Raw genomic sequence first — 22,738 nt, forward strand, 5'->3', positions numbered from 1 at the left:
AGTTATTCTGAAAAAATCTTTCTTTCAGAGTGTTGGCTGTGATTATGAGATAAATTCCAATGCCACTGAAGATCAATGTGGAGTTTGTCTGGGAGATGGTTCCTCTTGCCAGACGGTGAAGATAACATTCAATCAAAGTGAAGGATTAGGTAAGAAAAATAACCTTTTCTCCACAATGCTTCTTGCAGCCAGCTCAATTAAAAAAACAACATCTAAATGTTCTCTGCCAGTGGAAGAAGCGAAAAGCTGGTAAACCTAGGAATTGGGTAGTTGAATGAAGGGAAGTATGAGACTCGAGAAGTACATGCATAGAAAGTGTTATTTTGTCCTGAAGGAAAGGTAGCAAGTTACAGTTCTTTGTCTAGACTAAATGTGCTTGCTGTTTATTAAAGAAATAAGCATATTTGAGTATGGTACAGATATATAGCGTTATATCTAAAGGTATTCTTTCTTCAGTGGAAGATACTTCCCCTATAGGAAGTCCTCTTGATGGTCGAAAGATAATCCAATCAGACAAAGGGACGAATTTGGATCCAATTTGTGTTTGTGACAAATGCTCTTAGATTATCCTGATTTGGCCCCTTTTGCTTAAAATAAATCAGAGAACAAGTCTTTTGAACTTATATGACAATTTGGTTGCCTAGAGTTGATGGAAGCTGCAGGCTTCCAAGACATCCTACTAGAACAAAAAATCTCACTAGAATGATACAGCAAATATTTCATTGAACCAGTTAAAAGGTGGCCATGATAAAGTTTTCAGTTGGTTAGAACATTAAGTAGAGTGTAATTATTTTGAGGCTGGTAGTAAAAAATATTTATAATTATGACAATATTATCCGATGCACATTCCTAAAAGAGATTTTATTTTGAAGTATATTTTAATTTTAAAGCCTTTTCCCCTGCATCTTCAAGGGAAAATAGAATAGGCATTCACTTAGTGTAGACATTTACCTCTTCTTCCATCAAGAAATAAGATAGTAATATATAGCTTGATTCACTGCATGTTTTCTCATAAGTAAGTATTGTTGAATGGACTTACTCCCAAATTAGTGTGAAAAAATGCAAATAACATAGTGTGAGATTAAATTCTAAAATAAAATATAATTAAGCAGCCAACAAGATCATGCAGATATTATCAAAAATATTGTTGGAGGTGTCTGGAGCAGTGGCTGAAATTCTCTTGTTTTATTACACCAGTACAAAACAAGAGAATTTCAATATGATACAAGCAGCACAACTTTTTTCAATATGATACAAACAGCATAACTTTTGTAAGTGAATTACCTTAAGACATTATCAATTGCATACTATGTTGTGTGAATCAGCATGTAACTTATAGTGTCTACAGTGGTTTCTTAACTTAGAAAAATTTATCTGCCAAAGTTACACCATTTGCAAGAGGATTTTGACCAGTGAAAATTAGAAACACAAAAAATGCATTACTAGTAGTGACTTTCCAGCTTATTTCTTTATTGTATTTATAATTTCAATTTATATAACACCACATGGTGCAAGTACTTTCTGGGTGGTTCACGACATAAACATATCATCACAATAAAAGATAAATACAGTAAAAGATAAATACCACACAATATACAAAAACAAAACATCAAACAATTATTTTGGAAGACAAAATAAGTTATTTTTATCATCCACAGTTGGTTTTACAGAAGTGCCTTTTCAGAAAGTAGTATTGTAGGAAGATACCATTTTGGATGATGAGCAAAAACCTTGAAGGCTTTTATGATGTTTTACTACAATGCAAAAATTATATTAACTCTATAAAATATATGTTGCTGAGGCTGAAAGTAGGCATAACCCTTTTTAAAGCATGTGACTGCTTTGGGAATACATTAGTCATGTTCTGTTGATATCAGCCATTTTCTTTCTGTAATTTTTAACATATATTTTTAAATTTGTTGATAAATCCAGGCTTACACAGCACTGTTTGACAGACATCTGTGCTATCATGAACAGACCACCCGTGTTTTAAAAAATTGTGTTCATGTGTATGTATGTGTGTCTATTGAAATGAAACTAAAACCACTTCTTGTACATACAACATGCTGCATTAAAAAAAATTAAAAGGCAGATAGCCCACGTAAACATGGGAAGCGGACAGGCAGTTGTAATTGATCCATCATGTAGTTTGTTGTGCTCAATAGCTCTCATTTAAATTGCAAAGACAGGAAGAAACTGGGCTCATCGTGGAAGAAGAAAAAATACCCTGTGATTCCATTTTTATGTTATGTTTATATACAGTATACACCCTCATCCAGTGACAGTTTTGAGCTTGAAATGCTTCCCAACCCAATCACAATGTGAGCAGTTTTCTGTATGTATCAGCAATATGCCCTGCCAAGCGGATCAAAATTTATGCCATGATACTTATCCAAGCCTTAACTGAACAGACTGCTACATATTTTTTGTTATGAAGGAAATGGATAGCTGTATCCTGAGCCACAATTTGTAATTTAAAAGGGACAGTATTTGCAACTATCACTTTCCCATTTTTATAGAAGCTGTTGGTTGTTGTTATTTCCTTATCAGGCACTGATTTTGAAAGAGGGAGAAGGGAAAAGCAAACGTCTCTGAGGTAACAAACTACCGGGGAAAGATAGAACTATATCCATATATGCATGTTGCTTAATTTTTTTTATACATTGGCTGAAATTCTGTTGCTTAGTGTAGTAAGTCACCACTGGAGTGGACCCATTTAATGAAATTAACTCATGCAGGAGTTGATTCATCAAATCTCCACTGATTCAGTGGGCCTAACTCTAGCTGCGACTCACTACACAAAGCAACTGGATTTCAGCTAAATGTAAGACTTCTAATTTATGTGTATTAAAAAGAGAACAGAAAGGTCATTATAGCAATTTATTGTGCTCAACACAGAAAGGTAATTATGTGAATTTATCATGCTCAACACTATTTTTTCCTGTGGACTTCCAGCTGCTTTAAACTTTTGTTGCTGAATAAAATTATATAGTGCTATTAGTTTGAGACTGCATGCCAATTCTAAAAATCTTCCACATATTTATTGGAAACTTTTGAATCAGAGTGTTCATGTAAGGCTGTCATCTGTTGCAAATGTATGATTGAAGTTAAAATGTCCGATGGGATGCAGCAATCAAGAAAATAAAAGCTTTGACTATCGCTGTCTACAAAATTTAGTACATCTGGTCACCTCCGTACCAGCCACTGTGGTGCCCATCAATGTCTCCCTGGCCGACAAGACTTCAACCATATTTTTGAGAATCTCTGGACAGTGATCTTGGGAATATTTAGGCAGATGGTAAGGATGCATTAGGAGAACTGACTTGGGATATCATGCCTGCCTTGAAAATCGCAACAAGTCATTGGTATAACATATTTGGTGGGAAGTGCTCTTGACATAGTGTTTTCCACTGAATAGGAGGCAGGAGTGTTGGAAATTGAAAGGTTCTCTACATCCCACTGTCATGATCAGACCACTTTCCGATCATGTTTATGTCATACTGTCTTGACTACCCTTCCAACAACTGTATCTGCGAAAGTGGATCCTAATTCACAAAAGCTCATGCTGGAATAGATAAGTTGCTCTTAAAGTTGTCATAATATTTTCTTTTTTCTTTTCCTTTTGTTCATGAACTGCCTGCCATATTTTCTGTCCTTTTTTCACTCAAAAGTTTTTTTTTTAATTTTATGGGTTAGGTATGGGGATAGGGGACAAGGGGACGTGGGATAAAAATGGGGTGCAAATCAACATGATCAATTTAAAATACTCCTTATCTGTTACATTTCAAAGATACATGAGTTCCCGGTATTTCTTAGTTATGATATACATTCTATTTCTAAATTAATCTTATGCTTTCTATTATTGATTACTAATTTGTGTTCTGTTTCTGAACCAGTCATCAAATTTATGCCAACAATTGTCATGATTCATCTTTTTTGTTGGCTCTAACCATTCTGATAATTTATCCATTTCTGCCGTATCCAGAATTTTTGCTATTAATTCATCTTGAGATGGATTCTCTTTCCAATGTTTAGCAAAGAGAATTCTTGCAGCTGTCAAGATATGGATGGCTAAATACTTTTTCATTGGTTCTATTAATTCCAGAATTATGTTTAGAAATAATTCAGGGGTCACAGTTATCGGAATCTCTAGAACCTCTTGCAAAAGCATTTCAACCCTTTTCCAATATTTTTGGGCTTTCCCGCATGTCTACCACATGTGATAGAGAGATTTCAGAATGGATCTGGATATGTTGATATAAAGGAGTAACAACATCACTTCTTAGGTTAAGTCAAATTATTTTTGGGCTCATAATGTTTTTGATGATTTCAAGAAACAAATGAGTAAAAAGGTATTAGGTGGCATGCTGGGTGGTCACTTATCTTTTCTATATAAATTTATCAGCACTGATGCTTTATTATTAACTCAAGGCATGTATGGCTTGAGAGCAACCTTCCAGGTCTTTATTACAGTTAAATATCATTTCTGGCTTATACCAATTTAGCTCTGCAGTTACTAAGCTTTGAATATTTTCCATTATTATTCAAGACACATAGGATAAACTTTGGAAAACAGTGTGATGTTTAGGGGAAGATTCAAAGCTAGTTGGGCAAAGATTACAGTCAGATCAGAACAGGATACATGACTAACAAGGAACCAGATCCCTAGGGAGCCTGGCCAGAAACCATATAAAAATGCACAATAGCCATATTTGTTGTTCTTGGGAAAGGGAATTTTCTGGGATGAATCTTCTTGCTATCTCTCTGCCTGACACCTGCACTGGCTGATCCCCCAAACGGCAGTGCTCCTCAGCAACAAGACAATCTAACGAGACCAAGGAAAGGTAATCTAATTTCCTACCCCAAATCATTGCACATGCTAATTGCAATCACAGTTATTTGATTGCCACTCCTGAGGTTGGAAGCAGTCTCCCAAAGCTGTTTTTATGAACCCCGGCCATACCTTGGGTCCCTGTTATTCCAGCAAACATGTACATTGCTTGGAGAGCACATTTTAGTGGCCTTTTCAGCCCTGGGAGGGTACTGGGGGTGGAACACCTGGCATTCAGACTCATGAAAGTGACCCATCTCTTTGTTAGAGAATGCACAACTCCTGCTCTGATGCAGCTCAACTCAGGAAATGGCAGAGGAGTGATCGGAAATTGAAGGCAGGTGGTGAACGTGTGATTGTTTCAATTACATGTACTTAGACTCATTAACAGTAGGACACCAGAACTAGGGGTTATCCCAAGGTTTCATGAATGAATCATTTAAATTGGCTAGGACTGCACTATGTTGTGCATTCATTCATTAAAATGATGTAGGTTGCCTTAAAAAGGCATTAGTGAATGCCTGGCAATAACTATTAACAACTTCTAATACAAGTAAGAAGATTCAAATTTTTAGAAGAACTGCAATTCACATGCATTTTGGAAAAAGGGAATCTTGCTTTTAAGATAGTGCCTCCTGCAATGCATGCCTGCATGGTCCCAAAGTGAAGAATGTCGTTTTCTTGAGGACTCTTTTTATCCATATGCAAATGTCATCATCATGTATTTCTTATAGAAGTAGTTAAAATGTACTAAATATTGTATAGGGGGAAAATGAAACAGGTTGATTATGCCTGTAATGTTTGTTAAAAAAAAATAACATGTTTAGAAAAGTAAACTATTCTGGCAGTTTATAAATAAAGAGGGCTTTATTCAAAATAAAATATATGTTTGTAAATAGAGGCACAATGCAACAGGATTCCAGCAGGTCTCCTGTCACGAAGGCAGCTAGTGCATACATCAATACATATTTATATAGGCTAGGTAGAGATTGGTCTACGCCTTTCCACAGTTCCACATTTTTCACTGACCCTCAGTCATCAAATATCTAAAAATGCCATGAAGCATCAAAACATCTTTTGTTGTACTTCATTTCTTACCAACTCCCTTCCTGTTTCTCAGATGACAGCAAGAACTGTCTTTCGAATGGTTCTGCTAACAGGGCCTGCTTTCATGAACCAAAGTTTTGGACCTTTGCTCTGGTCCTAGGCCTATGGTTTTCCTTATACATTCCAGAATGTTCCCACAGTAAGAACATGATACAATGAACCATGGTTGCTCCTTCTGAAGCTGCCACCTGTACTGACCTGTTTTTCCTTTATAGGTTATGTTGACATTGGCCTCATTCCAAAAGGTGCAAGGAACATCAAGGTGGTAGAAGTGGCCGAAGCAGGAAATTTCCTTGCATTACGGAGTGAGAATCCAGAGAAGTATTACCTAAATGGAGGGTTTATTATCCAGTGGAATGGCGACTACAAAGTAGCAGGAACAATCTTCCAATATGGGAGAAAAGGAGACCTGGAAAATCTCACTGCTCCTGGACCAACAAATGAATCTGTATGGCTACAGGTATGGTTAAAGAAACAAGATTTCTCTTTGGCTACAGGAACAAGTGTGATGTAGCAGTTAGAGGGATGGATTAGGACTTTGGAGAACAGGGTTCGAACACACGCTCAGGCATGGAAACTCACTGGGGGAATGGAACTGGTAAAGACACTCCTTAAATATCTCATTTACCTTGAAAGCCTTGTTAGGGTCAAGTGGGTTCCAACTTGATAGCACATAACAACAGCAAACAGGAACAAGATATCCAAACTGCCAGGAGCATGGAAAGATGCTCTGTTTATTATCTAGTAATGTGTGGGACAGGATAGTAACAGTCACACGTTACCAGTGACAGGAATGCATTTCAGAATGGACCTGATGTATTCCCAATAAATTAATGTGTCTGTTGATAATTATCAGAGTTTGGAAACCTTACTAGTCAGGTTAGATGAAAGATTTTGGGAGCTGAATCCAAAAAATAATATTTCTAATCACTTTTTGTTTTTGTTGGCTTTTCTCACTATTTTTTTATACGGGTGGCGAATTTAGGGTCTGTTAGATGTTGTTGGACTACAGATGCCATTTCTTCTGACCACGGCTCATGCTGGACGGGGTTGATGGGAGCTGGCCTCCAGCAATATCTGGAGGGCCAGAGGTTGTCCACATCTGCTTTTGAACATACCCCCACAGAACGGCAAGCTTTCTTGCTCTTATATCTGCTCAATACCATTTCAGATTTACCCGTATATGTCATCTCTTTCCTTCCAGCTCCTTTTTCAGGAGAATAATCCAGGAATAAAATACGAATATACTGTCCGGAAAGATTCTGAAAATGAGATGGAAGAGCCAGAGTATTTTTGGCAATACGGAACCTGGACAAGTTGCAGTGTGACGTGTGGACAGGGTAAGGTATATACCTTCTGTTGTCATTTTCCAAACTGTGCCAGCTGCTTCTCCTCCCCATTCATTATCCTAACAGCATGTGAATTGGGGGAAAACTAGACTGCTCGGGGGTTGGTAAATGGAGTTTTATTAACACTTGGCATGAGCTGCATGCTGTAAAATAGCCCGGCCTGTTTTTTAAAAATCACCATATTGAGAGCAGCCTGCAAGACTCTGAACAACTGATTAACTGAGTCTGGTGTTGAACATTTTAGTTTAGATTTTTTCCCCCTCCACATGACAAGAACAGAGAGAGTTTTCTCTCTCCTAACTTCATTAAATGAACACTTTACATTTAGTTATGTTACACTCCAAGCATACTTTTTAAAGATAAAAAGCAATTTTTTAAAAAAATCATTTTTTAAAAAAAAGATGTCTGTTAAATATTTATATAGCACCTTGGAAGCATTCAAACCCAATGGCATCTGATGAAACAGTTTGATCACTGTTGTCTGCCGCAATACTGTAATGCAAGAGAATGAAGAATTGCCATCCTTTTGAGAAAATGATGCAAGCAGGGTGGGAAGAAGCAGGAGGTATCCAGGCTGCACCAAGAAAACATGCATTGCTGATTGGCTAGCTACCTTCATTTTATTTTAACAGCATGTGATCATTTCTGAGTTGCTAGCCGATCAGCAACTATACACTGTGAGGGTTCATACCTAGCCTCGTCCTCTTTCCTGAATAAAGTAGGAGTCATTTTAAAAGTTAAATCAAAACTTGGGTTTACTGAGTCATTCAACTGGAACACGTTATCTAACTGTTCATCTTGTAACTTTTCTCTTGCCACCAACGGGCAACGCAAGGGCAACCAAACTTTGGGATCAAAAGGGTTCAATGATTTGTTCTCCCATGGCCTGGGTAAAAAGGGCTCATTGTCTTCAATAGGGTGTTCTCTTTCTTCATCCCCTAATAGCGGTAGGGTCTCCTCATCTCTGGCCTCTCCCCATAAAGGTTCCCCTTCTCTCGCAGAGGGGCCCCACGGTCCCATAGGTATGCTATCCTCTGTGCTTCCTCTGCATGCCATGCCCAGCACTCCTCCGCTTCCCTCACTACTGGCTCCTTCTCCTCGTTCAGCCGTCGCCTCCACTCTCTGGCCTTCAACTCACCCCAGTGTGATGGTCTCTGGGGTAGTCCCTTCCTCTGGCGGTAGTCAGCTTCCTCGCGAGGCACCTTCACCTTCTCCCATCTCCCTGTCCAAGGGTCTTCCACCCAGATTAGTTCCCAGACACCTAGAATTTGGTCTCTCTCCCCTTTTATTTCCCCCGTTCCCGCCTCTACCATGGACCTCTCCCCCTTTCTTCCTTTCCCACCAATTCCCATTCAGTTTGTGGGCAACTGTTAGTCTTAATAATCTCTCCTCCAGTTCTCTGGTGTCAATTCCCCAATGGATGGTCTCTCGGGGAGGTGACAGCAGGATGGTTTGAAACCTCCTGAGATACCCTAAGGACGGACGGCACTCCAACGAGAGCCTCGACGCTCTTGTCTCGCCTTTCACATTGACTTGAAATACACTCATTGATATTACCTCCTGCTACAGTTGAACTTTGATCAACTTTCATCTGGTAGGTTCTGACTAGGTGTAGCGGGCCACTCTCAAGCCTCTACCAATACAGGCCTCCAAGAGTGCTCACTATTATTCTTCACTTGCTGCCACCAACCTATCCTTAGTACTCACAAAGGACAAGTTTTTCTTTCAAACAAATAGTTTATTGATTTGTACAAAATAAAAAGGGTGAATCACAGGTAATAAATCAGGTTGTTAATCACATTTCTCAATTACTAGATCACACAGACTTTTCCCTCACTGACTATCTCTCTCAAATCTATCTCACTCTCTCAATCAACTTCTCTCATCTTTTCAAACTCTCCCAAAACTCTCCCTTTCACACATCACACACACCTTATATAATCCAGCTCCTCCGCCTTCTGCATCACCCTCCGTCCTCTCATTGGCTCAGGTTCCCCTGCCCAGCTGTGACGGACAGGTGAGAGCAGAGCTGTATGCCACACTAGGTATCTAACTAGTTGGAACTATCTGGAAGTAAAATATAAGATCTACCGTCTTCTGTTTGGAGACTATTTCTTTCTTTCTTTCTTTCTTTCTTTCTTTCTTTCTTTCTTTCTTTCTTTCTTTCTATCTATCTATCTATCTATCTATCTATCTATCTATCTATCTATCTATCTATCTATCTATCTATCTATCTATCCATTCATTCATTCATTCATTTATTCATTTATTCATTTATTCATTTATTTATTTATTTGATTTATATCTCGCCCATCTGGTATATTATGGACATGGCAGCCAGTATCTTCTTTGCATGTTCTGCTCATACAGTGGGCTGTTGAGAAAGTGGTGGGACATTTATCAATCTTGCACAAGGAGGTCTCTGTTACCTCCTTGGGCAACTCTAAAACCCTATTCCCTTTGACAGGGTGATGATCTCCAGCTTGCATAACTGACAAACTGGAAATTGCCTGGAGGGCAAAAGGCGTTGTGATTTCCAGCAGAATACTGGCTGGCATATCTGTACAGATTTGCAAGGATGGATCCTTGCTGATAATGTAACAAGGGCTATTCGGTCCCGTTTTTATTGATGATACAATCGCACGAGTCTTCCTTGATGCTAGGCATTACTACTCATTTATGAGGATAATTATTTAACTATCCTAAAGGAAATTACTTCATGACATGTTAGGTTGAATGCCTAATTAAAATAAGCCCTGGTTTTCTGCTTTTGTTTAAATTAATGGATAAACAATTACCTGCTTGCCTGTGTCATAACATGCACAGAGATTTTGGTGTTCCTCAAGGTCAGGGCTAGTCCACATCATTTTGCTGCCTGAGGAAGGGGGAAAAGGTGCCTCCTCTTCATTGCACGTGGAGAGACCAGGTGGACTGGCAGATAAAGCCTTCTATCGCACCAGTGCAGAGCTTGAAGAAGTCCTGCAACATGCCACTAGTCATTCTGGCTGATGGATTATGGGACATATGGTCCAAAAAAGAAGTTTTCCCAACCTTCTAGAAGTCACCAAACTGTTGCTTCAGTGGGAGACTCTTTTTTGGCCTAAGTATGGTGTAGTGAATTAAGTGATGGACTAGGCCTCTGGAGAATAAGGTTCAAATCCCTGCTCAGCCATGGAAACTCACTGGTAGAGTGGAACTAGTAAAGCCACTCCTTAAATATCTCACTTACCTTGAAAGCCCTTTTAGGGTCACTATGTGGGTTCTGACTTGAGAGCATGTTGGTAGGCCAAAGGTCAAGATGATATATTGGCATGCTGTTTGCTGCCCTCCGTTAGGGATGTGATGAGAACACTTGAAAAAAATTCTCTTTCTCCATGATTTTCCAAATCTTGTAAGGCGAGACGCTGTAGCTTCCTGCAAATATGAGACCTTAGTCTTTCTTCTTTATTGTTTTGCACGAAAATTGCCAAATCCTAGGCAGACTTGGTTCCCTTTTTCAGTGAATCTTGTGCAGTAAACATAACACTGTGCAGAGGAATTGGAATCTGTGCATTGTTGAGTTTTTCTTGCCCTCTATGGATGAATCCTGTGCAGGAATGGTAATAGTCATGCACAGTTTAGCATTCCTTCCAGAAAAGAAAATAAGCACAACATTGCTCAACGAGAAAAAAATCATGGAGAGAAAGGGGGATCCTACCCCTTTTCTCTCTGAGAATGGAAGATTGTGAGAGTTACATTGCTACCATCAATCCTTCATGCTGTTTTGCTGTGGAGTGGCTGGTAGGCTTAGACCCTAATAATGCCTTTGGAGTCTTCTCATGGCAGGGAAGCCATACTAAAATTTCTGGAACATTAATAAATTTCATTTATTCATGTCAAAGGGGCTCTTTCTTTCATCTTTCAAACCTTTCATTTTCTCTCATCCTCTTTTACTGTCAGCATCTTTGGAAGTCTAATCCCTCTAGCCAGGAGACCAAAACTCTAAAATAGACAAATGAGTGCAAAGAAGACAGAGTTTGACAGAGTCATCTGTTGCCACTACAACTCCCGTAACTCTCCCAGGCGCTACGGCCACTCTTCATGACATGTTTGCCAAGGTATTCTGAGAGTGGCAGCCCCCCAAAAAAGAGAACAGCTTCAGGCACTGAGAGAGGACAATGCATTGCAGTTAATAAGATACAATCCAGAGACAGTGCCAGGCTGGTGGGCTCTTTATCCTATTTGTGTGGGCCTTAGTAGCCATGCATCAACCTGGGTAAGCTTCTTGGCAGTGGCATTCATTGCCCTATCCATGTTGCTAGAAGATGGATAGGGCAAAAACAAAATAAAATGAGCATTCCTATTGCTATCTACCATTTTAGGTTTTCGAGAATGTCATTGGGTGAATTAAAATGTAGCATCACTTTGGAGGGTTGAATTATGGAATTAAAATAGTACATTTTGACAACAGCCACTTGCTCTCAAGCTCTCAGAGGTATTTTGGATATAAGTACTGTAGCTGCATGATACATTTTGAATCAATGGCAAGGAGGACAGGTGACTTGCAGGAGGGACCTGGGTGCTGACTGCTACCCAAGATGCTGCCCCCTGGTGCAAGGCCTGGGTTTAACAGTTACTTTCACTATGAAAGAAGGGACGTGGTAGCGCTGCAGATTAAACCACAGAAGCTTCTGTGCTGCAAGGTCAGAAGACCTGCAGTCGTAAGATCAAATCCACGCGACGGAGTAAGCCCCCGTCGCTTGTCCCAGCTCCCACCAACCTAGTGGTTCAAAAGCATGCAAAATGCAAAATGCTAGTAGATAAATAGGTGCCACCATGGTGGGAAGGTAACGGTGCTTCCCACCCAGTCGCGCTGGCCACATGACCACGGAATATTGTCTTCAGACAAAATGCTAGCTCTATGGGTTGGAAACGGAGATGAGCACTGCAGCCTAGAGTTGGACGTGACTGGACAAATTGTCAAGGGGAACCTTTACCTTTATCTTTACCTTCACTATGAATAATGTCCGTTTTCTAAAAGCTTTGCATTGCAGCATTGTCCTGTTCTCTCTCTCTCTTTTTTGTAGGGTTCCAACGACAAATTGCCCGTTGTATGAAAAAGGGGAAAGGTGTGGTGAAAAACCTCTTTTGTGATCCAGAAAATCAACCAAAGGGAAAGCAAAAGAAATGCATTGAAAAAGACTGCCCACCAAGGTAGACTCACCAAATGCTCACTGATTCAGAGGGTCTATGCTAGTTGCAACTGACTACCAGATTTCAGCTAAAGGATAACTGTAGGAACAAATTTGTAGCCATAAGCCATAAAAAACTGCAAACAAAATAAATTAGATGAATTAAAACAAAAACTGATAAAAATAGCATTAAAATTTAACAATAATAATATGAAAGTGGCAGTGTAAGAGAAGATAATTCATTTTTAGTCTGTGCCTCTATCCCATTCTTGTTCCAGCTCCAGGCTAAGCTTGAGAAAGTTCCTTTTTTGGATTAAAAATCCCAGAATCCCCTATCCAATGTGGCTGTTGGCTGGGAAATTCTGGGGGCTCTGATTCTAGAAAAGCAACTTTTCCAAGTTCAGAGGCACAGGGGTGCCCAGTTTTCTGAGTCAAGCCACTGTCTTGTGGCTTCAGCACCACCTCTGAGTGCTTTATCGGGGTGTTCAGGGAACTTTACTCATCTCCCAAAAAGAGTAAGACACACAGTGCTATTTTTTTAATTGTTGAGATGTTCAGTCGTCGCTTCACAACCAACATCTCTTCCCCCTTTGAGAAATAAAGCACACACACAGCAAGCAAAGGATATTTAGCTGACTGTTTAAAAAAAGATGCAAATATCCCCTAAAATCCATTCAACAAAGCAATAGTTAATATGACCTTGCACACCCTTTCACCAATTTTAAAAAGGAGTGATGAAAACATCAAGGGATATCTTTTTCATTCGAGCCAGTTTGGACTGCATTACATTTAGTGATACACTGGAAGTGTAGCGGTCGGAAATGTTACTTTTTTTTGGACTACATACAGCTCCCAGAATCTGCCGTCAACATGGCCATAGGCATAAAAGCCATGCTTTCTAGGAATTCTAGGAGTTGTAGTCCAAAAACTAAAAAATATAAGTCCTTTGAAAGTGTAAACCTATACATATCAATTCCAGAGTAAATCCCACTGAGGTCACAGAGCACTCTCAGATAAGTAAGTACAAGATTCCAGCTTGAAACAATCAAGGATCTAAACATTCACTTTTACTAGTGGGTGGAATGACTTTTACCTTAGTTTACAAAAGTCTAGAAGTGATTTCTTTGGCTGAGAATGATTCCCACATCAACTTTGCCTTGCCTTTATCAGGAAGTCATTTTCTGGCAAACTCTGTTTTTGTTTTTTTGGGGTTTTTTTTTACACAGTAAACACTGAACATCTGTTAGAAGTTTACTATTTATTCCGCCACCTTCATGAATATGTATAACAGCAACATCTCAGTGGGGAAATGTCTTTGGCATATCATTACATCCCATGTTACTAGCTTTTTAAAGTATATGAACTACACAATGCAATGATTATTCAGTGCCAATTACCGGGAAGCCAGCTGGCAATATAAGATGATTTGATCATGAACAGCCTTTGTAAAATCTGACCGTAATCCAGTGTCTCAGAGGCATTCCTTACATAGATCAGAAGGAAGTAAAAACTGTGTTCTAGAGCAGTGGTTCTCAAACTGGGGTCCCCAGATGTTCTTGGACTGCAGTTCCCAGAAGCAAGGGGCAGACAAGGCTTGCCAACCTGTTGAAATCCCTTTAGGGTATTGACCAGCATACAGATAAGATGAAATCAGGGACATTCGTTTATTTACACTTTGTACAATTAAAAATGTATTCTGTTGCATGCTCATTTCTTCAGACATGGAGAGTGTAAATATAATTCCTAAGTATTTTTTCTGGGGAGGCGGCGGTGAGGACACAGATAATAGACGAAGTTGGAAAAGGATATGTGGTCCCAGACCTATAGATGTTATTGCTTATGATATAATTCCAAAAGTGTGGTTACACCACAAAGGAAGTGAAGTTTTCCTTTGTTACTTTTAAATTCTAATGTAACTAAATTGTACCCTTCTTATTTTTTTAAAAAAAGAATTAATTACAAATAAGTAGTTAGTCCTAACTGATTACTTTTAAGGTCTAGTACAGACACCATTAAAATGAATGGACATTGTAATAGTGCCTGATTATTTAATGCATCTTTTCTCCTCCAAAAGGAAATGTTCAGGTAGCACAAAAAGTATTAAAATTTAGGTACTGTACATGCAAGTAGCAATTTGCATATGTAGAGCAGGGTCATGCAGTGTCTTTGGACAAATCATAGAATCATGAAGTTGGAAGAGGCCTATAAGGCCATTGAGTAGAAATACGGAAAAACATACCAAATTGTAGGCACTCAATGGGTGGAGTAGCAGCCCCTATAGATCTGTTTCATTAAATCCTCCATTCATGAGGTTACAAATATTAAAAGAAGAAAGATATATGGGATTGCAAGAGAGAAATAGAAAGGTGCTGGGTTGGCACCAAGAGAAAAGAAGAACATGCTCTTTGCCTTGGATATGAACCATCCTTGCCTTTTTTGCTGCAAAGACATTGATTAAACAGTCAAAGTCTGCATGGTTTAGAGCACTGGTTCTTAACCTTGGGTTACTCAGGAGTTTTGGACTGCAACTCCCAGAAGCCTTCACCACCAGCTGTCCTGACTGGGGTTTCTGGGAGTTGCAGTTCAAAAGCATTCGAGTAACAAAGGTTAAGAACCACTGGTTTAGAGACTGGTTTCTTCAATAAGCCAATGTCCTGCTTGCACCATGTAATTTAAATAAAAATAACAATATATTTCACCCTAGTGGGGAAGAAGACTTAGACAAGGTGATCTGGATCCTGCTGTGATTAAGAAGCTTTTTTAAAAAATGGGCAGCTTCAAGGCAGCTGCTGGCGTCCCTTAAAGGGTTGCCTTAAAGCAGAACTTGGATTAGACCGTTCTTCATACAGAGGATGCCTTCAAATGGACAATTGTCTGCAGATGACCTTTCAAAAAAAAACCCTACTTGGCCAAGCAATTGGCCTTCTTATAATTGATACATTCCCCTTAGTATGCTTAGCAGCACTAGAGAGCTCTGGACGGGTTGCAGACACGAGAGGATAACAGAACAAAGGTAATGAGAAAGATTGATTGCCAGAAAACACCATTTAACCTGATACCACCTTGTTTGTCAATATATTACCAAATACATTTTCTCTTTTTTGTTGTGCTTTGATATTTAGCGGTATAATATGTTGTGCAGATCAGTAAGCTACAGTACATAATTTCTGCTGGGTGGATCTATTTGCTTTTGAATAAATTGGCAGATTTTAAGATTTGGGAGGAAGGCCAGAAGAGGCTCTGTTTTTTCTGTGAGGGAGGTAATATCCACCAGGCAGGTAATTGGCAAGACCAGCTTTCCATGTGGATTAGAAGGCTTAACCAAGTCAGCATTAATATATGGAAGAGGATTATGCAGAAATCCTAGAAAATGTCAAAGGTGTCGCCTGCAGTAATTAAAGAAGTGTGCAAAGGGACCATGTTCATTTTGTCATCATGCACCGTCTGTCATACAGAAATGAATCTTTACTTCTAATTAGACAGTCACATTTTTTAAATGTATTCTCCTAAGTCTGTAACTAGAGAGCTTTATTATAAGAAGTACAAAACAGATGCAAAGCGTTAAATAGATATCTTAGTTGCACATCTTTATTTAATCAATTAGTTAGATTAATTAACTTAAATAATTTGGGTTACCAGCCTAGTGGTCTTTGGGGGAGAGGGCTGTCTAGAAAACTTACCCTTTCGGCTATAACTCCTGAAACCCATCAGCCAGCATGCCTGCCTCACAAAAGTAGTATTTCCAAGCTGTGGCTGTAGAATATAGTGTAATTCCTTCTCTGATGCAGAGTAGGAAGTCCACAGACGAGAAGAGATCTATCTCTCCTAGCTTCCTGTGTGTTGTGATAGAGGGGGTGGCCCTAATTTTTCCTCCATCCTCAGAACACTGATAGTAGAATAAGGGAAGAGTGCTTGGGTTCAGTGGCCCAAATCCTCTTATCTACTTACACTGGGATAGCACATAATTTTTGGAAGTGAATTGCTCTGAGTTAAAACATAGTCATGGGCGTTATCAGACGCATACTGAGTGGTGTGACTCAGCATGCAACTGATAACATTTGTGCCAGAGTTATGCCCCTTGTATAGCAACGCAAGAAGATTTTAGCCAAGAATATGTAACTGGGAAGTCTGCTGTAAGGGGAGGAATGGGTGGGGGAAGGGAAAGCTCATTGTTCAGTAAGAATACTGATGAAATTCATGTATGAATACCATAAAGAACCTTAAGTCAGTTAGAGAAATCAACACAACCAGGTTCAATGTATACAAGTTTCCTGGCTACCATTATCTGATACTGTGTCGACGATGAAAAAAGAAAGAAAAATCAGAAACTAACCTCAGAAAGGAAGTACTTGAGAACAGCGATCCAAATAGTGAACTGGAAAAGACTAGAAGGGAGAACAATACCTCCACAGGCCCCTTCCAAGTTCATTATTCTGTTATTCTTGCCAATGCCTGTTGTATGGTTTAGTCTTTTATTCTAATAAGTTTGTTCCTCAGATCATGATGAAGAAACCTATCTTAGTAGTCTTCTCATTGCTTTGTAGCAGTTCACGGATGAACTTTCCAGGCATTTCATAATTAAGAATCATCTAGGTTAAAACAAGGATATAATTTCCTGCTTGAGATACAGGAGCAAAATTGTGGGCACTTATGTTGATCGCTGGTGTCAGAATGGCTTCCATTTAGCTGATTTCCATCTTTACACTTGAACCAGAGGTATTCTGTATTGGATAGAAATGGCAACAGCCCCCCCCCCCCAAGAGGAACAAAGTGTATGTATAAGATAACTACACCTCTCTCCATTCACTGTGATTCTTGAGTATAGATAATTTCTGCTGCCCTTCAGATGTTTCAGGTGCAATTCCCATCAGCCCCAGCTAGCATGACTCAAGGAGAAGGACGATGGGAGTTGCAGCCCAAGAGTTAGGCACCCTGGCTTAAATTTTGTAACTAAAGAAAACATGAAGAGAGGGGACAGCTATCTTCACAGGATATTTTAGTTGGGGTCCGTTCACCTGTGCCATGGGCTGTTCTAAATGTCATACCTCTACATGCATCTTCAGTTTCACATCTGTAAAATGGGTAGAGTAATAATCTATGGATGACAGTTATGAAGACAAACACGGCTTTGCCAATTGAAGAGCCAGCATTACCTTCATCCATTTCCCATAGATCAATGGGAATGAGGGAAAGTGTTGCCTTAATACCTACCATTAATACCTATCATTGAGAAAATTTAAAAATCAAGTCTTTGCCTGGAACAATAATATTTCAGCATTATTTTCTCAAGGTTTTCCTTCAGATTGCAAGTGTTCATCCTCTGATGTACTCAGAGCTTGGAAAAGGCTACTTTTCAGACTACAATGGCCAGTATCCTTCAACCAGCACATCCAAGGCCTCTGCTGGGAGAGGATTATGGGAGCTGTTGTCCCTGAAATAGCATTACCAGACACTGGACTAGGCGTGCATGTCCTTTCATAATTCCCCATTCTCCTTTTGCCTTGATCCACAGATGGTGGGCAGGAGAATGGCAGAAATGTTCAACCACCTGTGGTCCAACCGGAGAGAAGAAGCGAACCGTCCTTTGCATTCAGGCTGCGGGATTTGATGAGCAAGCTTTGCCTGCTGAGGAATGCCAGCACCTGCTGAAACCAAAGGCTCGCCTCTCCTGCAACAGAGATATCCTTTGCCCATCTGATTGGTCAGTAAGCAACTGGACTGAGGTGAGTTCACACCACCAGTTTCATTTTTATGTGCCTTCAAAGTTTCTACCCATTACTACTTTGAAGCCGTTCGCTGCATTTTATCCTTTTACCAAAATTCCTCTGTGGACCCTTGTTGCGAGTTCCTTTCAACGGCCACTTCCCTTCTAATTTCTGTACAAATGAAAATGTGATGCCGACAGTAATTGAATTAAAGGTTGATTTCAGCTATTATTGTAGATGAAGCATAGCATCCGAATGAATGACACTGCTTTCAGCAGAGCCACAAACAGTTTCCTGTGAAGCTGTTCCAGATGTGATGTGATTGTTTGATGTCTGCTAAGAGGTGGTAGTTATCATAACATGGTGACGGGAAAGAGCATAGAGGCATTCAGAGATTACGATGGCTACTGACTAATTAAAATAATTTGAAATTACATGTGTTTTTTTAAATTTCCGAATTAAGTTGCTGTTGTTGTTATGTGCCGTCATGTTGCCTATGACTTACGGTGACCATATGAATTAGTGATCTCCAATTTGTCCTGTCCCTGCTCTTGCAAATTCAAGCTTGTGGTTTCTTTAGGAAGTTGACCCATCTCATATTTGTTCTTCCTCTTTTCCTGTTGCCTTCCATCTTTCCCAGTATTATTATCTTTTCCAGAGAATCTTTCCTTCTCATGATGCACCTAAAGTAGGGCAGCCAAGCTTCAACATTTTTGTTTCAGTGATAGTTCTGGCTTAATTTGGTTTAAGACTCACTTCTTCCTATTTCTGGAAGTCCAGGGTATCTGTAAACTCTCCTCCAGCACCACATTTCAAATGAACCCATTTTTTTTCCTGTCAGCTTTCTTAACTGTCTAGCGTTCATACCCATACATGGTGATCAGAAATACAAAAGTGTGGATGATCTTGGCCTTGGTCACCTGTGATAAATGCTTACAATTTATGATTTTTTCTAACTCCTTCTTTGCTGCTCTTCTGAGTCTCAATCTTCTGATTTCTAGGCTACAGTGTCCATTGAACAGATGGTTGAACCAAGGTGTACAAAATTTTTCACTATTTCAGTTTCTTCATTGTCACAGTTAAAGTTGCGTAGTTCTGTGGACATGATTTTGGTTTTCTTAATGTTCAACTGCATTCCTGCTTTGGCAGTTTTTTCATTCACTTTCATCCGAAGTTGTTTCAGGTCACTACTGCTTTCTGCCAGTAAGATAATGTTATCTGCGTATCTTAAAATATTGATGTTTTTTTCCACCAATTTTAACTCCTCTGCATCTAGTTTGGCTTTCTGTATGATATGTTCTGTGTCTAGATTGAACAGATAAGGGAATAAAATGCACCAATTTCTGACATTTCTGCCTGTAGGAAAGCATTTTGTCTCTTCATATTCTGTCCTATTAATAGCTTCTTGTCCACAATACAAGTTATGCATCCATTTCTTTCAGAACACGCCATCGTTTCTCATGATCCACACCATCAAAGGCTTTGCTATAACGTATAAAGCATAGACTGATCTTCTGAAATTCTTTAGTGCATTCCAATAGCCAGCAGATACTTGCAATATGATCTTGAGTGCCTTTTCCTTTTTGGAATCCAGCTTGAATGTCAGGCATTTCTTGTTCCATATATGGTAAAAGCCTATGTTGCAACACCTTGAGCATCACTTTGCTTGCATGGGAAATCAGAGCAAGGGTCCTATAGTTATTGCACTCTTTGGCATCTCCTTTCTTGGGAATGCAGATTGAATGTTGCCTCCAATTTGTGAGCCATGACTTTGTTTTCCATGTTTGTTGGCATATGCTTATTAGGGTTTTCACAGATTTGAACTCTATGGCTTGAAATAGTTCTATTGGTATTCCATCTACCTTGATGATACATTTCTTCATAGTGCTTTCAGAGCAGCTTTCACTTCATTTTCTGGAACTGCAAGTTTTTTCCCCTTTGGTTGTTCTCCTTTATTTCTTTGCACTGGTTGTGGTAATAGTTATCTTTTTCTCTGCATGACAGTCACTGAAAAACTGAATTCAGAGTTTTAGCCTTATTTCAGTCACCTTTTGCTTCACTTCTCTCCTGTCCTTTAAAAATCTAATTCTTCTGTCATCCATCTAAGTATTTCTTTTCTTTTTACTACAGGAGTTGACTTTTTGCATTCCCTAGTAGCTCTGCTTTTACGGCACAGTTCTTCTGGCTTACGGTCAAATGCAAATCTGTTCTTTATGTGGACTATAAGATCATCAAGAATGTTAATTAAATTATATTTTGACACTACAATTTTTAGTGTTCTTTTTAAATTTATTCTGATAGTGGATATTAACATAATTTGTTCTTGGTCTTGTTTTGGCAGAGAGAGTATAGCTTTTCCATCTTCTGCTTCCGGTTACTTCATTTATTTGATTTGTATATTGACCATCTGGTAATGTCCATTTGTATAGCCATCTGTTTGATACTGTGAAGCATGCATTGCAATATTGCAATATTGTTGGATTTGCAGAACTCTACAAATCATTTTCCTGCTTCATTTCTGTCCCCTAGGCCAAATTTTCCAACAGCATTTGGTTCTGCTTTGTTCGTTTGTGTCCCAGCCATATATGATTAAAAGCATGTCTTGTTTTGGCATGTGATCAGTTTGCTCTTGAGAGTGGATTTGTATCAAAGAGTTGAGCATAGTTCAAGATGATTGATGTGAAGCGAGATATCTCATTCACAGCTTGGTTTAGCAGCAACACCAAAATCTCTCAGGTAGCTGGGGATTCTGGATGTTGCAGCCCAAAAATGTAACTTTTCCAAATTCTGGTTCTCATTAAGAAATTCCAAGGGCCTTTTTAATGAAATTTGAGAAAGGTTCAGATCCAAATGTGAAATCTTTCTAGCACTTCCTCTCTCGAAGGCTTTGATTACTTTCCTGGGCAGATGAAACCAGTCCAGAAAACATTTCCAGATAGAGTTCTGATGGGTAACACAGGGTGGCAGCATACAGGTTTTGCATCAGCACAAAATTGTTAAATGAAGAAAAAAACTGATAAAATATGCAAATAACTATTGTTTATCTTGCAGTGTACAGTTACCTGTGGTGGAGGAGTACGGACTCGTAACATCACCTGTCCCAAAAACAATGGAGAACCATGTGATATTTCAAAGAAACCTCATTCCAAAGCTTTGTGTGGTCTCCAGCAATGTCCATCCACCAGAAGACCACTGATACCCTTTTACAAACTTCATGGTGGAAAGATAATCTGGAGAATGGGATCCAATCCCAGAAGTGGACCTTCAAACACATTACCCACCCGAAAACCCAGGCCAACAATCTCAGCAATAACAACAACTATAATGACGACAATGACAACAACAACAACAACAATGATAACAACAACAATGATGACAACAACAATAACAACACCTGAGCCTATAAATGTTACTTCAACACCCACTTTGTTTGGCCTTACGAATTCTTCTCCACAAGAAGACTTGGAAATAAAGATTTTACAAAGTAATTCTACTGTTTCAAGTATTAGCAATAATTATTCCACCATTTTTAGTGAGAACCGTTCATTGAAAATTAGCACTTGGAGACCTATTACAAATAATTTGAATCTGACAAACGTTACACATATAGGGAATATCTCTGTCATAAAACCATGCAATTCTTCAGAAGGTGACTCTGTAAACAAGAATTCTCTTACCACTGAGCCCATGTCTCGAGTTATAACTCCTATGTTTCATCATTCAACTGAAGTCCCTGAGGCAGGGCCTAATCATACTGATGTTGTAACAAAACATAAAGAGATCCTGAGTGAATGGGAAACGGGACAATCTATTACTACTGTCCATGGCAAGACTTCAGAAATTTCATCAAAAGAATATCATCCTGATAGTTTTAGCCTGGCGTCTGTTACTCCACTACCAGAGATTGATGTTTTGTTGACAACGGTAGCTCCCATAGACCTTGATGTACAAATAAATACACCTGTAACAGCAGATCCATATATAGATCAACCAGCATGGTTAGATGATATAACAGGAAATGAGTCAGAAAATAAAACAATATCTAAGCCGTCTGCCAAAGAAACATCCACTCAGCCCACAGAAAGTCCATTTCTTCAGAACGCCAATATGCCAGAGAACCAGGACAATGATTTCAAGAGAATGTTATCAAACAATTCTGACCCAGAACACCCAAGTGAGTCCATCAGTTTCCACGCTGATGTTTACTGGATAGTTGGAAATTGGAGTAAGGTGAGCATGGCTGTTACTTTCTGATCATGGTAATCCAAGTCACTCTCTATGGTATTCACATCACTTTTACCATTATGACCTCTAAACGGAGTCTTTCACTGCATTCCTAACAAAAACTATTTTCTGTGTGTGCATCACCCTGCAAACCAGCCTTTTAGCATTTCTAATTATTTTTGTTAACTTCTAAGCTTCTCCAGATCTATAATTACAGCTGCATTCAATGATAAAAATGTCAGGAGGCCATAATTTTATGATAGCTATTAAATTCCAAGGAACAAAGTAATTACTTTTTGTTGATTACAGCAGAACATCCCGAAAGTACAGAAGACGTCTGTCACGCTATAG

The 22,738-nt window shown here is 39.2% G+C and overlaps 1 protein-coding gene across 1 annotated transcript in view; it reads left to right on the forward strand.

Moving 5' to 3' along the window:
* The window catches only part of ADAMTS12 (ADAM metallopeptidase with thrombospondin type 1 motif 12), a 184,402-nt gene that overhangs the window by 146,706 nt on the left and 14,958 nt on the right, over nucleotides 1-22,738 (forward strand). Inside the window, exons 14-19 of the mRNA XM_072992863.2 lie at nucleotides 29-149; nucleotides 6,154-6,398; nucleotides 7,143-7,278; nucleotides 12,354-12,480; nucleotides 17,971-18,181; nucleotides 21,215-22,393. Coding sequence (XP_072848964.2) covers nucleotides 29-149; nucleotides 6,154-6,398; nucleotides 7,143-7,278; nucleotides 12,354-12,480; nucleotides 17,971-18,181; nucleotides 21,215-22,393 — 2,019 coding nt within the window. The remainder of the gene's footprint in view (nucleotides 1-28; nucleotides 150-6,153; nucleotides 6,399-7,142; nucleotides 7,279-12,353; nucleotides 12,481-17,970; nucleotides 18,182-21,214; nucleotides 22,394-22,738) is intronic.

Source organism: Pogona vitticeps, chromosome 2 (assembly GCF_051106095.1).
Source record: "Pogona vitticeps strain Pit_001003342236 chromosome 2, PviZW2.1, whole genome shotgun sequence".
NCBI lineage: Eukaryota > Metazoa > Chordata > Lepidosauria > Squamata > Agamidae > Pogona > Pogona vitticeps.